The sequence below is a fragment of the Neofelis nebulosa genome, chromosome 2 (assembly GCF_028018385.1).
Source record: "Neofelis nebulosa isolate mNeoNeb1 chromosome 2, mNeoNeb1.pri, whole genome shotgun sequence".
Classification (NCBI taxonomy): Eukaryota; Metazoa; Chordata; class Mammalia; order Carnivora; family Felidae; genus Neofelis; species Neofelis nebulosa.
Window position 1 is genome coordinate 206565719 of NC_080783.1, and position 15746 is coordinate 206581464.

The following is a 15746-nucleotide window of genomic DNA, read 5'->3' on the forward strand; positions in this document are numbered from 1 at the left end:
GCCCCCCTGGGGCTTTGCCCCTAGCATCCTTGTGTCGTTCTTCCTTCATCAAACCTTTAGTGGCCACGTGTTCCTTGCCAGGCCCTGTTCCAGGTGCTGCAGGTGCAGCAGGGAACAGCAGACCACGACCCTGCCCGATGGGGCTCAGACTCTAGGATTGTAATAGTTCGTCACAGTCTGTCTTGCCTCCTAGACCTCACTGTCTGAGGGCGGGGACCGGGCCTGATTTCTCTCAGTGGTTTGGCCCAGGAGAACATCAGTGAATGTTTGCTGAATGAACGCGTGGGGGTGTGTGGTGTAACGGCCGGGACTGTGCCTGTTCCTACACTGCCCTCTGGGGCTCCCCGGGGCAGACGTTGCCGGGCCCCCATCCTCTTTGCAGGGGCACAAGGGTGAGGGTTTGTGGGTTGCAGCAGGCAGAGGACGCTGGGAGAGGGGAGGGAAGCAAAGCTAGTGCCACGGACGAGGGCTAACCTCCCTTTTCCTCCCATCCCCAGGAGAGCGTCTCGTCCTCAGGGACGCCCCACAAGCGGGACTCCTTCATCTATAGCACGTGGCTGGAGGATAGTGTCAGCACCACGAGTGGGGGCAGCTCCCCAGGTACCAGGCCGCAGACAGCTTCCCCTGCCAAGCCATTCTTGTGGCAGGAGAGGGACAGGGACAGGCACAGAGGGTCGAGACGACTTCTCATGCCCCAGGGGGTGGGTGTGTGATGGGACTTCCCCTGACATAGGGGACAGTGGGTGGGTCATTATCTGGCCTAAGACGGTTGAGGGCTCATGGCTTCTGGAAGGGTCTCGGAGGATGACAGAGGGGTGGGTAAAGACGGGAGTTAAGGGTGGGGCAGGGTCGCGGAGCACCAGTGCCTACCGCCCATCCATGCGTCCGTCTCCTTGGTGCCTCCCCGCGGCCAGTGAGGTGGCTCCCTCCTGCCCCCCTCCCCAGGACCCTCCCGGTCACCCCATCCCGACGCCAGCAAGTCGGGGGACCCTGCGTGTCCCGAGATCAAGATCCAGCTGGAGGCATCTGAGCAGCACACGCCCCAGCTGGTACGTGCAGCTGCCAGAGGGCTGGCCAGGGCGGATGTGACCAGCCTAGAGGCTGCCTTGTGGGGACACTCACCCAGGAGGGGGTTAGCTGTTGGGGGAAGGGGACAGGTGTCCAAGGGGACCAGGGGTGGGTGCTGGACCACAAGGTCCCCCTGAGGCCAGGAGGGGTTGGGCTCATCTGGCCTGGGCACAACCAGTGTCTTCTGCTTGCCTGTGTCTCCTGCCCCATGTCTTCACCTATCCTGTCGCCTGCCTCGCTGCCACTCTGTCTGTGCAGGGCTGTTAGCCAGGCTCCAGCTCTGAAGGTGAAACTGAGCAGGTCAGACCCAGTCCTCAGCTCTTGTTTGGGGGGAGAGGGTGGGAGTGGGTGGGAGTGGGGAGGAGGGGGGTGACTCCTCCTGTTCCTCTGTCACTTCCTTGGGCTGAGAGCTGTGTACCTGGATTCGAATCCTCTGCTACTTAAATGCTGGGTGACTTGGGCAGGTCATCGGCCCCTCTCCGGAACTCAGTTTCCTTATCTGTGCAGCCGGGCTAATAAATGCTGCCTCACCTCTGCCCACGAGTCAGCGGGAGGATTTGGTGGGAGCCTGCAAGGGACTAGGTGGTTGCCGGGAGGGAGGGGCCTGGAGGGTCCCCAGTGGGATGGAAAGACCCAGAGCCTGGATCTGGGGCAGGCCCTTCCCGCTCCTGTCTCCCCGCATCGTGGTGTGTTCCTCTCTCTTAACCCTGCAGGTGAGGCCGCAGAAGCACAAGGTGAAGACACAGTGTCAACTCCAGGTGGATAGGACCTCTGCCCCCACGGCCAGCACCAGCCTGTGGGCTGTCCCCTGCCCCCGCCTTGGCCACCTGTCTGGACTGTCTCTGCGGGGCGGAGCCATCCGGACCCAGGAGGGGGAAGCTGCTGGCATCATCCCCACCCCCCAGGCTGGGACAGGCAGTGGTCAGTTGAAGCAGAACTCCAGGCCTGGCCTGCCCCCGCTCCGGGCCCTTCGTCACACCCGGGTGCATCTCCGGACCCCTGGGGAGCAGGACGGGAGGGCAGGATTGAGATATCTTGGTGTACACAGAGCCCGTTGCAGAGGCGGTGGGACGTGAAACGTGGTGGGATGGGCACTGGGCTGGGAGTCCTGAGTCCTGGCTTCCAGTATGGGTTCTGCTGTGTGACTTTGGGCAAGTCAGTCTCCCTCTCTGGGCGCCTCTGCTACACGTGGACAAGATTATTTCAGAGGTCAGTGAAGACTGGGATTCCATGCACCTGCCCCAGAACGGGGGACTGTCCTCCCAGGGGCCCCCATTGCCCTCCCTTGCTTCTTGGGCTCCCTAGGACCCCAGGTGGGCTGAGGGGCTGGGAGCTGGCTCTGCCTGTTGCCCCTCCTGGACCCTCAAGCTCTACCACAGATCTGCCGATGCCCTGGCCACTGCCTCCACGTGACAGACAAGTGACCCCTTAGGGGGAAGGGAGACCTCCCTGGCTTCTCAGCCAGCACCCAGCTTAACCCCTGCCATCCCATGCTCTGGGCACTCCAGGTCGCGGGGTCTCACTGGCCTAGAGTTATGGGCCTCGCCTTTGTGACCCCTCCACCCAACTCCCACGGAGGGGCAGCCAGGCACAGCTGCTGTGAGTCCACATCCTTGTGTGTGTCTGTCCACACTTTTTAGGCACCACGCCAAAGGCCAGCCTTCCGGCCCCAACACCCATTTTGGAAGCCCCCGTGGCTGTGTGTATGTCGGTAACAGTTGTACAAAATAAATTCTATTTATCGCTATTGTACCCCGAGTTGGGCCTGGCTTTGTGTGAACCCTGCCCCGCCCGACTCCGGACAGATCTCAGTGGTGCCGAGGCACCAGCCTGCCCGTCCCCCGCACCCTACCCTTCAGAGCTGCTAAGCTCTGGGGGCACCTCCGCGGTCAAACCACGGGTGCTGTGACCACCAGGCGTGCTTCCTTTCCACCGTGCTGCCCTCCCCTCCACCCTGTTCCCCTTCTCCAAGGGGGGCGGGGAGGGGTGGAGAATACAGCTCTGAAGTCAGGCAGACCTAGGTTTGAGTCCCCGCACCATCTCTTACTAGCTGGGTGGCCTGGAGAAACTTGAGCCTCAGTTTCCACTTCTGTGAAATGGGAGCAGTAGTACCTCTCCCAAGGGTTTGTGATGAGGGTTCGCTGGGCCGGTGTATATCAAATACCTGGCACAGCGTCTGGTTCACGGTGGGTGTTCAGAGACCAGCTTCCCTCTCTCCTTTCTCTTGCTCAGTGAAGTCCAAGAATTTCCTCAATGTGGCCACCAGGGGGCGCCAAGGGATCGCTTACCAGGACTGATGGGGGCAGGGGTGGGGGCTCAGCCGCGCAGGGCAGTTACAATCAAAGGTACTGAGTGACACGGGGTTGGGGGCGGGGGGGGGGGTCATGTGCACAAGGCGGGGCCCAGGCTGGGTGAGGGAGACATGGAGAAGACTCCTCAGCAGTGGTGATCGAGCATCCTGGAAAGGCTTAGGAAAGTGTCCCCTAGGGCAGGAAACTGCAGGTGCAGAGGTATGGAGGAGAGTGTCTGGAACTGGGAAGGTAGCAAATAGTTCTGAGTGATGGGAAGGTGACAGGGTAGAGATGAAGCCAGGGGCCACATGGCCTTGAATGCCAGGTCAAGGGGTCTGTGCTGAGGGCAGCGGGGAGCCATGGAGGATATGAAACTGGGAGGGATTGTCATAGCAGTTGGGAACTGCTGGTGTAGACCAGCTGGGCAGTGTCAGGCAGGGAGGGGAGGATCAAGGTGGCAGATGTTGGGGACAGAGGGCAGGAGGACAGTGGACAGGCCTGGAAGGACGGGGGTCGGGTGGGGCGTGAACATCTGGGCGAAGGACCTGATGGGATGTGGGGCTGAGTGGGGAGTCCAGCCTGGGTACTGGGTGAGGGGGGCCCCCTCTGAGGATGGAGTGCAGGAGCAAGGGCAGCCTGGATGCCCACGTACCCTGGCCTCCCTGACAGTTTTGCAGCCCCCTCCCCCCCGCCACCAGCCCCCACGCCCTCCCCAGGACGGCGGTAAGTGCACCCACTGCCATGCTCTTCCTGCCAGGGCCCTGCTCTGGCGCTAGGATGTCTGGGGCCACCCGGGGGCTGTGACTCACACCCGATGCCTAACCGCACCCACCTGGTTTGGCTCTAGGCTGCCCTGGGCTCTGCGGGTCCCCTACTAGCCCCAGCCCTTCCCTGCACAACCGCATCCCAGTTCTCCAGCCATCGCACCCCCTCCCATTCTCCATCTCTGGTCGGGTCTCCTCCCATCCCACCGCCGAAGGGCCGGCAGCCACAGTTCAGCACCAAGGTCAGGAGCTTGGCTCTGAGTTCCTTTATCTCCTCTCCGTGTGAGTTGGGGCACATGATTTTGGCTCTCTGGGCCTCAGTTTCCTCAACTGTACAGTGGGAACGCTAAACCCTGATGTGAAGATTCAAAAGTGCACCCTGGCACGTGATAGGCTCTGAGAAATAGTGTGCGTGTTGGGAGTGGGAGCCGTGATTAGCCATGAATGGGAACCAGACCTACAGCCCACATCAGAGGATGTGGGGTCAGCTTTCTGTGTGGACGATGGAGTGATCGGTGTCGGGCCTGACACGGGCGTCCGGACACGAGGCTTTGGGAACATACGATTGCGGGTTGCTTCCTTGAGCCTCAGCTCCCCAGGCTTTACTGGGACTGACGATCCTTTTATAAAAGAGTCTGGGCACCCCTGCTCATGGCCCTTACTCCCTCGTCGTGCAGCTCCGACCCGCAGCAGGCCTAGAGCACTGGGGGCTGTCGTAGCAGAAGCAGACCTTGCCTTTGCCCCCCTGTCTGCCCGGTCTGTGCCGGCCCCCCATCTGCGGCAAGGGCAGGCCTCTGGGCTGGCTTTCAGGCTGGGCCCCAACCCACACCCACCTCTCCAGGCTCCAAGATGGGGCCAGGGGAGGCTGAGGAGGAATCTGGCCTCTGGGATCAAAGTGTCCAACGCTGTTTCTCTTGTGCCTGCGCCAGTTCCGTGCTCACTCTGGGCTCCGAGGTGGGGAGGGCGAGCCAGGACACTGACCCGAGGCTGGAATTAGGGCTTGGGTGGGGGGCACCGGGCTCCGGGAAGCACTGGACTCTACTTAGAAATAGCTCTGGTGGTGGAAATGGCAGCCAGAGGTTTCTCCAGACGCAGGAGGCAAGAGGCCTCCCGTGGAGGGACTTGGGCACCTGGCTGACCTACCGTCCCCGTCCCCTGTGCCTCAGAGCTGGTACCTGTCTCTCCAGGCCTCAGGTTCGTTGCCTGTCAAAGGAGGACAAAGCCTTACCTATTGGTGTGAAAAGACTGTCATGGCTTCTAGGGTGCCTGGCCTAATAGGAGGGGTCCTCCCCTGTCCCCTGGGGTGTCCCTGGACATTCATGGTTAACCCTGAGGCGACTTTGCCAAGGAGACGGCCGCAGGCTCAGGCCCGCCCAGTGCCAGGGGACGGGGACCTGGATGTTCTCTACTGCTTAGGCCACAGGGGGTACTTAGCCAGGGACCCTGGAATGTAGAGGTCCCTCCCTCCCTGTACCCGCCCTGCCAAGGGGACAGCCAGGGACGGAGTCTCCTGAAATAACCAGATCTGGTTAGTGAGGCTAATTTTAAAAGCCACTCTGGCTGCCCCATAGGCCCTTCTGGGAAGCCATGAATATCCCTGTGTTGCCCCTGGGAAGCAGGGTGAGGGGAGAGTGGCAGGGGCTGGGGCTGGACTCCCACTCCTGACTGTTAGTGCGGGAGACCCTAAGCTGCCTCCCAGGGCCTGCCCATCCAGGACCCAGAGTCCCAGGCCCAATGTTGGGGCTCGGGGGCCCAGCCTCTGTCCCGATCCACTCAGGGCGAACTCCCGTGGGCTCTCAGGACCCTCCAGCACCTGCACTGGTCTCCCTGAAGCAGCACTGGACGGGGGGACTTAAGCTCTCTGGCTCTCTCCCACTGTCTCCATTGCTATGTTCATCTCTGGATCTCTGCCTCTCCCTGTCTCTGACGCTCGAGGTCCCTCTTTGCAGCGGTGGCTCTGTCCCTCTCTCTCGGGGCCCATCGTGAAGGAGGTCAGACAGCATTCCTGACAGTCCATAGGCTGGACTCTGTGTACCAGGTGGGAGTGGGTGTCCACCTGGGAGCTGAGGGCCCGGTAGGGGAGGACAGCAGTCCTGGGGGCGGACAGGAGCTATAACTGGGCAGGCAGGGGGCCATGTCCAGGCACGACATGGGCCATCTGGACAGGTGCCAGCAGAAGGAATGGATTGCCAGATTTAGCAAGTAGAAACACGGAGCCCAGTTAAACTTGAATTTCAGATAAACAAGAAATAATTTTTAGTTTAAGTACACCTCATGCAATGTTTGGGACATACTTATACTAAAAAATCATTCCTTGTTTATTTGAAATTCAAGTTTAACTGGTCATCCTATATTTTGTCTGGCAACCCCATCCTGGGAGGCTCTTGGAGGGAGCGGAGAGGTTTCTTAGGAATGACAGGTTTTATACACAGACCGTGGGAGCCCCAGCCTGGTGGGGGTAGCACAACCATACCCCAGTGTCACAGCGCGGGCACACCTCCTGCCCAGAGAGATTTCAGTTCTCTGGGGGTGGGAACAGTCCTTGGGAGGCCGTGACCCCGACATCAGTTACCTCCTCAGTGGAACCATGGACATCAGAAGGGAGGGTCTGTGTACGTTCTCTGCTGAGCCCAGTGCCTAACCCAGGGCCCGGCACATAGTAGGGGTTTCATAAATACTTGCTGAATGAAGAATCCTCCCAACCCACCCCCATGGGGATGGGGATGCTTGGCCAGCAGGGGGCTCCAGCAGCCTACCTCCCAAGCTCCTTGAGGCTAACTGGTGAGTGCAGTGCCACCACCCTGGGGACTCCCAAAGTGCGCTGCAGGAAGAGAGTGAAGGGGCAGACGGAGAGAGGAGGCCAGTTTTTCCCTATCACACCCCTGCCCCAGACCCCAGTTGCAACTCGGAGTTCAGCCTGGGCAAGAGTGTGGAGGGGGGTGGGGATGAGGGCAGGGTGACTTTTGGCTTCTGGCCTTGGGGGGCTGCTTGGGACTAAGGTGGAGGGGCAGGCTGCAGGGGTGTTGGCAGGGCTCGTCTGCAGGGCACTGGGACAGCCAGGGGGATTCCTGGGACCCAGAGGGTTGTGAGTTCTTGTTTCTGGAGAGCTGAAATGGGCATTTTCCCGTGGACTATCAATCTCAGGGGTCTCCCTGGAGGGGATGACTATGCCCTCCCACACCTCCCCAGGAACAGAGTCCCTTAAGTAGCCTTTTCATTCACTCATTCATTCATTCATTCATTCACTGACTCACCCACTGTCACCATTTGCTGAGAGGAACTCACTTCGGGTCTGGCGCTAAAGGACCTTAGCTACTTGGCTGGGCTCGAACACCTGTTCCACTGCCTGCACTTGCTGCCAGCTCCCGGTGGATCCTGGGCAAGAGACTGAGGACCTTGGTTTTGCCCTCCCTGCGGTGGGGTCGACGCCAGCAGCTCCCTCCCGGGGTAACTAAAGACAGGAGTTGATGCCTGCCCACGGTAGGTGCCGCAGGAAGGGGGCCCTCATGATCACTGTCATTATCATCAGTATCATTTCGAGGTCCCTCTGGGCTGGGCAGGGAGCTGTCACTGGCCCCGAGGCCCTGGCTTCATGGCCAGTGTCACCCTGAGGCCCCACCTCCTCTCAGGGGTTTCAGCCACCTCAGCCCCCATCCCTCCTTTTCAAGAAATGTCATCTCTTCCAAGGTGTCTGTGGCTTCTAGATGCAGCAATGAATCCTTCAGAGAAAAGCAAAGAGATGGGGACAGAGCCTGGAGCGGCCGTCGGAAGGCAGGGCTTGGGCCTGGCCCCCTCTAACCTGCGCGTGAGCTGGAGCTTGTCCCTTCCTGCCCTGGGTCTCGGTTTCCCCAGTCGTACGGCGAGGGTGTGGGGCTGGACGTCCTCCATGCCCGGGAAGGGACCTGTGTGGCATCCTGTTAGTAACGGTTTAGCTCCGAGCCTATAATCACATCTGCCCTGGGAAGAACTAACACAGCGTTTCTTTAAATTGGGCTCTAATTGCGGCTTTTAGTGGAGTCAGCTGCTCCCCTCCCCCAGCTGCTCTGAATCAGGGAGGTTGTCCCAGCCTGCCCCGCCAGGCCCAGGAGTCCCTTGAGATTACTCTGGCTGTCACTGAGCCGGTGACAGGTCAGGGACTGATGTCTCGCGAGGACCTACTGTGTGTCATGCCCTGAGCCGGGCACTTTCCCTCCAGAGGACTCTGGGTCACCTCACTACAATTGTGGGCGGCAGGGGCCACTGAAACCACTTTTCAGAGAGGACACTGAGGCACAGAGAAGTGTAGTCACTTACCCAAGGCTGCTCAGCTGGGATGTGGCAGAGTCTGGATTTGAACCCAGATCTGTTGGATTCCAGGGCTTTGTTCTCAGCCTGAAGCTGAGATGTGCCCTGCCCCGGCTCAGTCCAGCCTCTCTCGTGGGGGGCTCTGCAGGGGCAGCCAGCATGGCCAGAGCCCCGGTCGCAGCCTTCTCCGTCCACAGGTGACCACAGCCGTTCTGCTTCTTCCCTACTGGCTAGGACTGGAGAACAGGGTGTCGGTGGACGTGGCCAGAGGCAGCCCCCCTCTCCTCGGGTGGGGCAGGGGCCTGTGGTTTCCCTGTTTGTTCTGGAGATCCCAGCCGCTTCCCTGAGGAGACAGCTAGCGGTTCCCAGGCCACAGCCCTTCGGGTGGAGCCAGACCGCGGCTGGCCAACCTGGGAGCACTGCCCACCAGCCCCACTAGGGTCTGCCAGGCCCTGGCGCTGGGTGGTCTGGGCAGGGGCCAGGAGGGGCCTCGATCTGGGCTGCAGGACAGGAGCCAGGCTGGGAGTCAGGCTCAAGGCTGCCCTGCCAGGGACTCGGAGGGCTCCTGAAGGCTGGGGATGGCTGGACAAGGGGTAGAGGCAGGCATGGGGCAAACATTGTCTTGAGGGGAGCCCAGGAGGGAAGGCCCCAGGCCCCAGTTCCATCTAAGGGCCCTGAGAGAAACATCCATCCCCTTCGGGATTGTCTCCTTTGGATGGCTTCCACTCAACCATTGAGCTGGTTCAGACAGGAGCCTACCTTAGAGGCTGGTGGAGAAGACAGGGTGGCAGGCAAAAGACCTAGATCCCAGCTCTGCCCGCCTCTGGGCCTCAGTTTCTCCATCTGTACAATGGGAAGGGGACAGGACTCCACATTTGACAAGAGCTCCTCTGGCTGGGTAGGCAGGAGTTGGGGGGTGGGTAGCCCAGACTGGAAGGATCTCAGTTGTTCCTGGATTTATTTTCAGAAGCTTCCGGCACCACCTCCCTTCCTCCCTCTCCCACCTTGGAGGAATCCCAGAAGTGAACACCTGCTGGAGTGAAAAAGGCTCCTGTGGGTTTTGGAGTCTGACGGACCCCGGTTCAAATCCTGGCCACTGGCTGGCTGTGATCCTGGGCCCATCACGTTCTCTCTGTGCCCTGCAGCTTTAAATACCATCACGACCCTCCTCCTTGTGTCTCTAGCTGAGCTCCTCCACTGAATCCAGACTCATCCTTCCCACCTACCCACGGGCATGTCCACCCCCAAGTCCAACGGGTATCTCTAAGCCAACGTGACCCAAACCGCTTCTCTATTTTCCCTCCAAATCTCTTCCCCCATGTCCATAAATGCACTCCTCCCAGGTGCCCAGGCCAAAAGCTCAGGGGGCATCCCCGGTTCCTCTACTTCCTCTGCAATCCCAAACTTGTCTGGGATCCAGCTGCTTCCCGCCACCACCACACTTAGCTGGCCCAAGCCAGCTCCACCCCCAGCGACAGCAAGGCCTCCAGACTGCCTCCAGCGTCTACTCCTGGTGTTCCCGGTTCTTCCTCTGCACGGTGGCCAGAGTGATCTTTCCAAAGCACAAACTGGACCATGTCACCTTCTGTGTCTAAGCCATTTTAGTGTGTGACTTCAAGTTGGTGTCTGACCCTTTCTGGGCTGCCTTCCTCCCTGGCCTCCAGCCCTGAGCGTGGTCTGGGGGACTGTGGAGAGAGGCCTGTGCCCCAGGAGATCCCTCAGGAGCGAAGGCAGGCAAAGGGCACACGGAGCACCAAAACTTGCCATGAGGGAAGATGCCAGGACGGCATCTGCTCATGCCCGGGGAGCGGGCAGCAGCCCCTCAGGCCTTGGCCCCGGGGGCTGTGGGAGGGAGCGGGGTGAATGGTCACATCTCACGCTCCTCCAGATCCTGCCTCAGGACCCTCCTGCACTCTGCCCCGGCCAACGGTCCTCAGGGCTCAGCCTCTCAGCTGCCATCCTCTCCCAACCAGGTGGCCTGAGTGAGCAGGAGCCTAATCACAGGGCCCTCAGCCAGGGTGTGCAAGCCCAGGCTGCCCTCCGACGCCCTGGAGCCAGCCACCCTGGTGGGGGCAGGTGGGGACAGAGGCTCTGCTGGCAGCCCACGGGCATTCCCCACCAGGACAAGGGCCCAGGATCTCCGCCCGTGATGTCCCGCCCCTGCCACCTTTGCAGTGACACTCCCGACCTCTTCTGGCTGCTCACCATGCCCAGAGGAGGTCTGGGCATGATTGAATCCCGCACTGGGGCACCACGGCGCTCAGCTTCCCGTCCTTCGTCCCTTGGTGGTGTGTGACTTTACATAAAGTGACCAGTTTCTCTCTGCTTCCGTTTCTTCCTCTGTAAAATGGAGACAGAAACAGTCCTGCCCTCTCTGAGAGTGGTGGGGAGGCTAAATAGGCTAAGTGCCCTGTGAGGCGCCAGGAACAGTGCCTGGCACTCTGGGGACACCATAGAAATGTTCGCCCGTGTGCCTTGGCTTGGGTTCCTGCTACCTCAACGATCGTAGGCCTCTGTTCCCGCGGGTAGGGGGGACACGTGGCCCTGGCTGGTGGCAGACCCCAACCCGCCTGCCCCCCGCTTGGCTGTTGGGCACGTGTGTCCTCCCCATCCTGAGGCCGGCGCAGATGGCTGAGGAGCAGGACTCCATGGCCTGGAGTCATGATCACGGCGGCAGCACAAGGAGGCCCCAGGGAGCCACCCAGAAACTCGGGAGCCCAAATCCTCTTCTAAGAACTTAATCTCCCCAGCCCACCCTCCCCACCCCCCCGATCGGCTGGTGCTAGATCTTGGTGGGAGGTCTTGGGTTAGCCACCAAGGCTAATTATAAACTCTGCTGGCTTGGGGCTCTTACTCCCCCATCGAAGGGCTTCTGCGGCTGATGGGGCCTGGCTTGTTTTCCTTGAAGGGATTAGCACCCAGAGGCCAGGGAGGGGACACGGGCTGGGAGTCAGGCACACCTAGGTTCAACTTGCAGCTGTCACTTACAAGCCATGGGCCCTGAGCAGGTCACTATGTTCTGCCACGCCTCACCCTTCTCATCTGCGAAATGGGGATGATATTGCCCACCTCACAGGATGGTGGGGGGGCGTGTACGTGACACATGTGCCCGCAAGGTGTCAACCTCACTGCAGTTGATGTGCTGCTCCCTCCGTCCCTCGATATCAGCGCAGTTTGCTGACCAACTATTCATTCACCGGCTGCTCCAGCCGCCTTCTGGACAGGTAGGAGCTGGGACTCTCAGGCACATATTTGGGGTTTGTTCCCTCTTCCCGTCTCCATGGGCCCAGCTTCTCCTGCCTGGTCCGCCGTCACAGTTTCTTTGGGCAGCCATGATGATCTTTCAAAAATGAGGCTCACTCCCAGGCTCCAGAACCTTCCATGGCTCCCCAGGGTCTTCGTTCACCTCCAGCTTCTTGGAATGGCATTCGAGACCTTCCTGCCCATCTGTCCCCACAAGGTCTCCTCTGGAATCCTCTCTGTACCCCCACGTTCTGCCTCAGTGCTCCTTGGCCCGTCAGGCCCCAGCCTGCTTGCTGCCCTCTCTGCCTCAGTGCCCGTCCCACCGTGCCCCCTGCTGGTTAGCTGCCCCCACAGCTCCTTGCTTCGCCTGTGCACTGGGATTGCTTCTGGCCATCTTGTCGTGAGATGTGAGCTTTCCAAGGACAGAACCACGGCCCATTCACAGGCATGGGTCCCGAGCTCTGTCTCCACCCAGACCGGAGGGGTAACATCTGCCGAAAGGGGCTTAGTGTGAGTTCCTTGAGTGCTGGGGACGGTGGCAAACAGGAGAGCCACACGCTGGATGGGCCGCCATCTCTCGGCTCAGATCAGCCACTGCCCTGCAGAAACGTGCAGCCGTGCCAGCCAGACCTTCCAATTTTTCGAAAAAGCCAGAAGTCCAAATATCAGGTGATGTGAAATCTCCCAATGTTTGCAAACACCCTGAGGATGTAGTGATGTCTGGGGAGCGAGTGAGCATAAGCTCCGAGAGTCCATAATGCTGAGGTTGGAAACCTGCTCCAAAGCTGAAGATGTCACTACTCAGCCTTTTTTGCATCTAGGTGGTCATGTGACCACTTCTTACCAACGGACCATGAGTGGAGGTGATGTGTGGCACTTCCAGGAAGAAGTGGCTAAAAAGAGGGTCCCCCCCATCGATGTGCTGCTCACGCAGAACCTCGGTAGTCCCAGTGAGATGGTGCATCCGGGACTTGGAGGAGGCAGAACTACGAGGTGGAAAGAGCCTGGGTCCCAGGCGCCCGACCAGAAGCACCAGATGTTTAAGATAGAAATAAACTCTTCCTGTGTTAAGTTCCGGATTTATCTTTCACAGAAGGCAGGGTTATCTGGATGAATACATGTGGATTTGCCATCCTTTCTTTGTTCTGGAAACCCTTGTGCTGTGGGTACTGTCATTCCAGTGTAGGCATGGAACAGCAGCAAAGTGAAAGAACTTGCCCCCGTTCATAGAAACGACAGTGCAATGGAGCAGAGGCAGGCACCCCTGTCTCTCTGACCCACAGTCCGTGCTTTTTAGCCTCCTCCGCGTATCGCAAAGTTAAACAGATGTTATTGGTGCCCTGTTTGTATCCTCTGAGCATTTAAGGTCCCAGCACGTGCCCTGGGGCTTTCTCTCAGCCCTTCAAGGGCAGGTTGGAAGTGCCGAGCTGTCATCTTTCCGGGAGCAGCCCTTGGCCAATGAAGGATGAGAGTTGGTGAGTAAACGCCACAGCTCCCTCACCTGCCGGCAGGAGGATGGATGGAGGGGCGTCTTCTGCTGGGCCTCCTGGTGGCCCCGGGGCGGGGGGCAGGGGTGGGGGTGGAGCCCTGGTTGCCCCTGATGGCGAGCTGCTACATAACTTACCTTTTATCAGCTTCCCTCCTTCTGTCCCACTTCCCCACTCTCCGCCTGGTGCCTTCTGGGTTCCTTTTACAAACCACAGGTGCACAAATCCTTTTCTCAGGGTCTGCCTTTGGAAAACCCAACCCAAGACACAAAGTATGGCTTGCACATCCTGGAGACACGTAAGCTGACTTCAGGTGGTACTGGGGAACGTTTAAAGCTCAACAGCTCCCGTGTGGATTTAAACAACTGTTTAGGACATAATAGTAGAGATAACATATAAATTGTGAAGGTGGTAGGAGTTGTCTTTTTGCCCTGGCAAGAATGTACGCATGTAGTTTTAATTTTTTTTTAATGTGTATGTATTTGAGAGAGAGAGGGAGAGAGAGAGAGAGAGAAAGGGAAGGGAAAGGGCAGAGAGAGAGGGAGACAGAGAATCCCAAGCAGGCTCCACATTCTGCACAGAGCCCGACATGGGGCTTGAACCCATGAACTGAGAGATCATGACCTGAGCTGAAATCAAGAATAGATGCTTAACTGACTGAGCCACCCAAGTGCCCCATAGTTTTTTTGTTTTTTTTTTTAAGTTTATTTATTTTGAGAGAGAGAGAGAGTGCAAGTGGAGTAGGGACAAAGAGAGAGGAGAGAGAATCTGAAACAGGCTCTACATTGTCAGTGCAGAGCCTGATGTGGGGCTTGAACCCACAAACTGTGAGTTCATGACCTCAGCCGAAATCAGGAATCTGATGCTTAACCGACTGAGCTGCTCAGGGGCCCCCAAGCACCCCTTAGTTTTAATTTTCTCTCCCAGCATCGGCATGGCTGGACTCCCCTTTCTGCCAGGACTGCCAGAAAGTTCAGAGAGAAATCAGCTTGATTGCATTTTCTCCCCTGAAGAAGGGCACACTTCTGACGTGGTTTCTCATCTTTCTGAGTTCACATTTGACTAGTGTGTGTTGAGTCACTAGCATTGGCTGCGTTCGAATGTTGTCAGGAAGTCGGAAACGTATTATAAACAAAGGATGTCATTAAGTATAGGGGTTTTGGAATCGGATGTATGTGGATTCAAATCCCAGCCCCACAACCTGGGGACCTTGAGCAATCATGCCACGCCTTGTACCCTCGGCTTCCTTAATCTATAAATGTGGATGACAGGGGCCTACTTCCTAGTGAGGATCAAATGAACTGAATCCATATAGATCACCAAGCAGAGCTTGTCAGCTGGTAAGTGTTCAATGTTTACAATTATGATTATTACCTTTAGAGGGACTATCATTCCAATGAGGCAAGGAGCAGACTTGGAGAACCCTGTATACCCAATATCAGGTGCAATCCTGAGCCCAGTTCTCAGGCCAGATAATCAGGAATGGAAAGATCACCATCGCCAAGCTAGGCTGAAGCTCTGTGAAGGCAAGGAGCATGTCTGTGTTGTTTGCCACAAAATTCCTAAGACCTGGTTTGGTGCCTGGCACCTACTCAACACAATCAACCCTTGAACATGAGCGTTAGGGGCACCAAGCCCCTGCGCAGTAAAACATCCGTGTATAATTTGTGACCCCCTCCCCAAATTTAGCAAATAGCCTCCTAAAGACTGGAAGCCTTACTGATAACATAAAACAATTAACTGTTAACATATTTATGTTGTGTGTATTATGTTAAAATAAATATGTTAACAATTGACATATTTGATATTATATGCACCGTATACTATATTCTTACAATAAAGTAAGCTAAAGAAATGTTATTAAAAAAAAAACATAAGGAGGGGCACCTGGGTGGTTCAATCGGTTGAGCATCCCACTCTTAATTTCGGCTCAGGTCATGATCTCACAGTTCGTGAGATCGAGTCCTACATCAGGCTCTGCGCTGACAGCGTGGAGACTATTTGGGATTCTCTGTCTCCCTCTCTCTCTGCCCCTTCCCCTCTCTCTCTCTCTCTCTCTCAAAATAAATACATAAAAAAAAAGTATCATCTTTAAAAAAAAGAAAAGAAAATCTTAAGGAAAATACATTTCCTGTATTTATCCCCAAAAAATCTGCATGTAAGTGGACCCATGCAATTTAAACCTGTCTTGTTCAAGGGTCAACTGGATTTGCTGGATGGATGAATGAATGAATGAACGAACAAACAGCTCCACTGGACCAGGACATGGAGCTCTGTCTGTCGGAGCTGTGTGGCAAGAGTGTCACAGGGCCCTTGAAGGCCTTCTTGCTGTGAGTTTCAGGACCCAGAGGCATACTTTTCTCTAATAGCAACCCAGACCGGACTGCATCCCATTCTATAGCTAAGAAGACAGAGACACAGAGATACAAAGCAGTTTGTCCAAAGTCACGCAGGTAACGAGTGAAGAAGCCCCCGGGTCAGCAGGATACCCCTTCCTCCCCGCCGGACTCCATCTGCCCTCCTGGGCCCGGAGTCCAATTCTTCCCAGAGAAACAAGCTTGTTTCATTCTCTTCCTCACTGACCACAAAGACTCAGTTCTGTCCTCAGA

At 57.6% G+C, this 15746-nt stretch overlaps 1 protein-coding gene across 1 annotated transcript in view; it reads left to right on the forward strand.

The window, feature by feature from the left end:
- RAP1GAP (RAP1 GTPase activating protein) overlaps nucleotides 1–2820 on the forward strand; it is a 50907-nt gene extending 48087 nt beyond the window's left edge. Inside the window, 4 exon segments of the mRNA XM_058718741.1 lie at nucleotides 498–600; nucleotides 946–1049; nucleotides 1782–1938; nucleotides 1941–2820. Of these exon segments, the coding sequence (XP_058574724.1) occupies nucleotides 498–600; nucleotides 946–1049; nucleotides 1782–1938; nucleotides 1941–2500 (924 nt within the window). The 3' untranslated portion in view covers nucleotides 2501–2820.
- Nucleotides 2821–15746: the final 12926 nt, after the last annotated feature.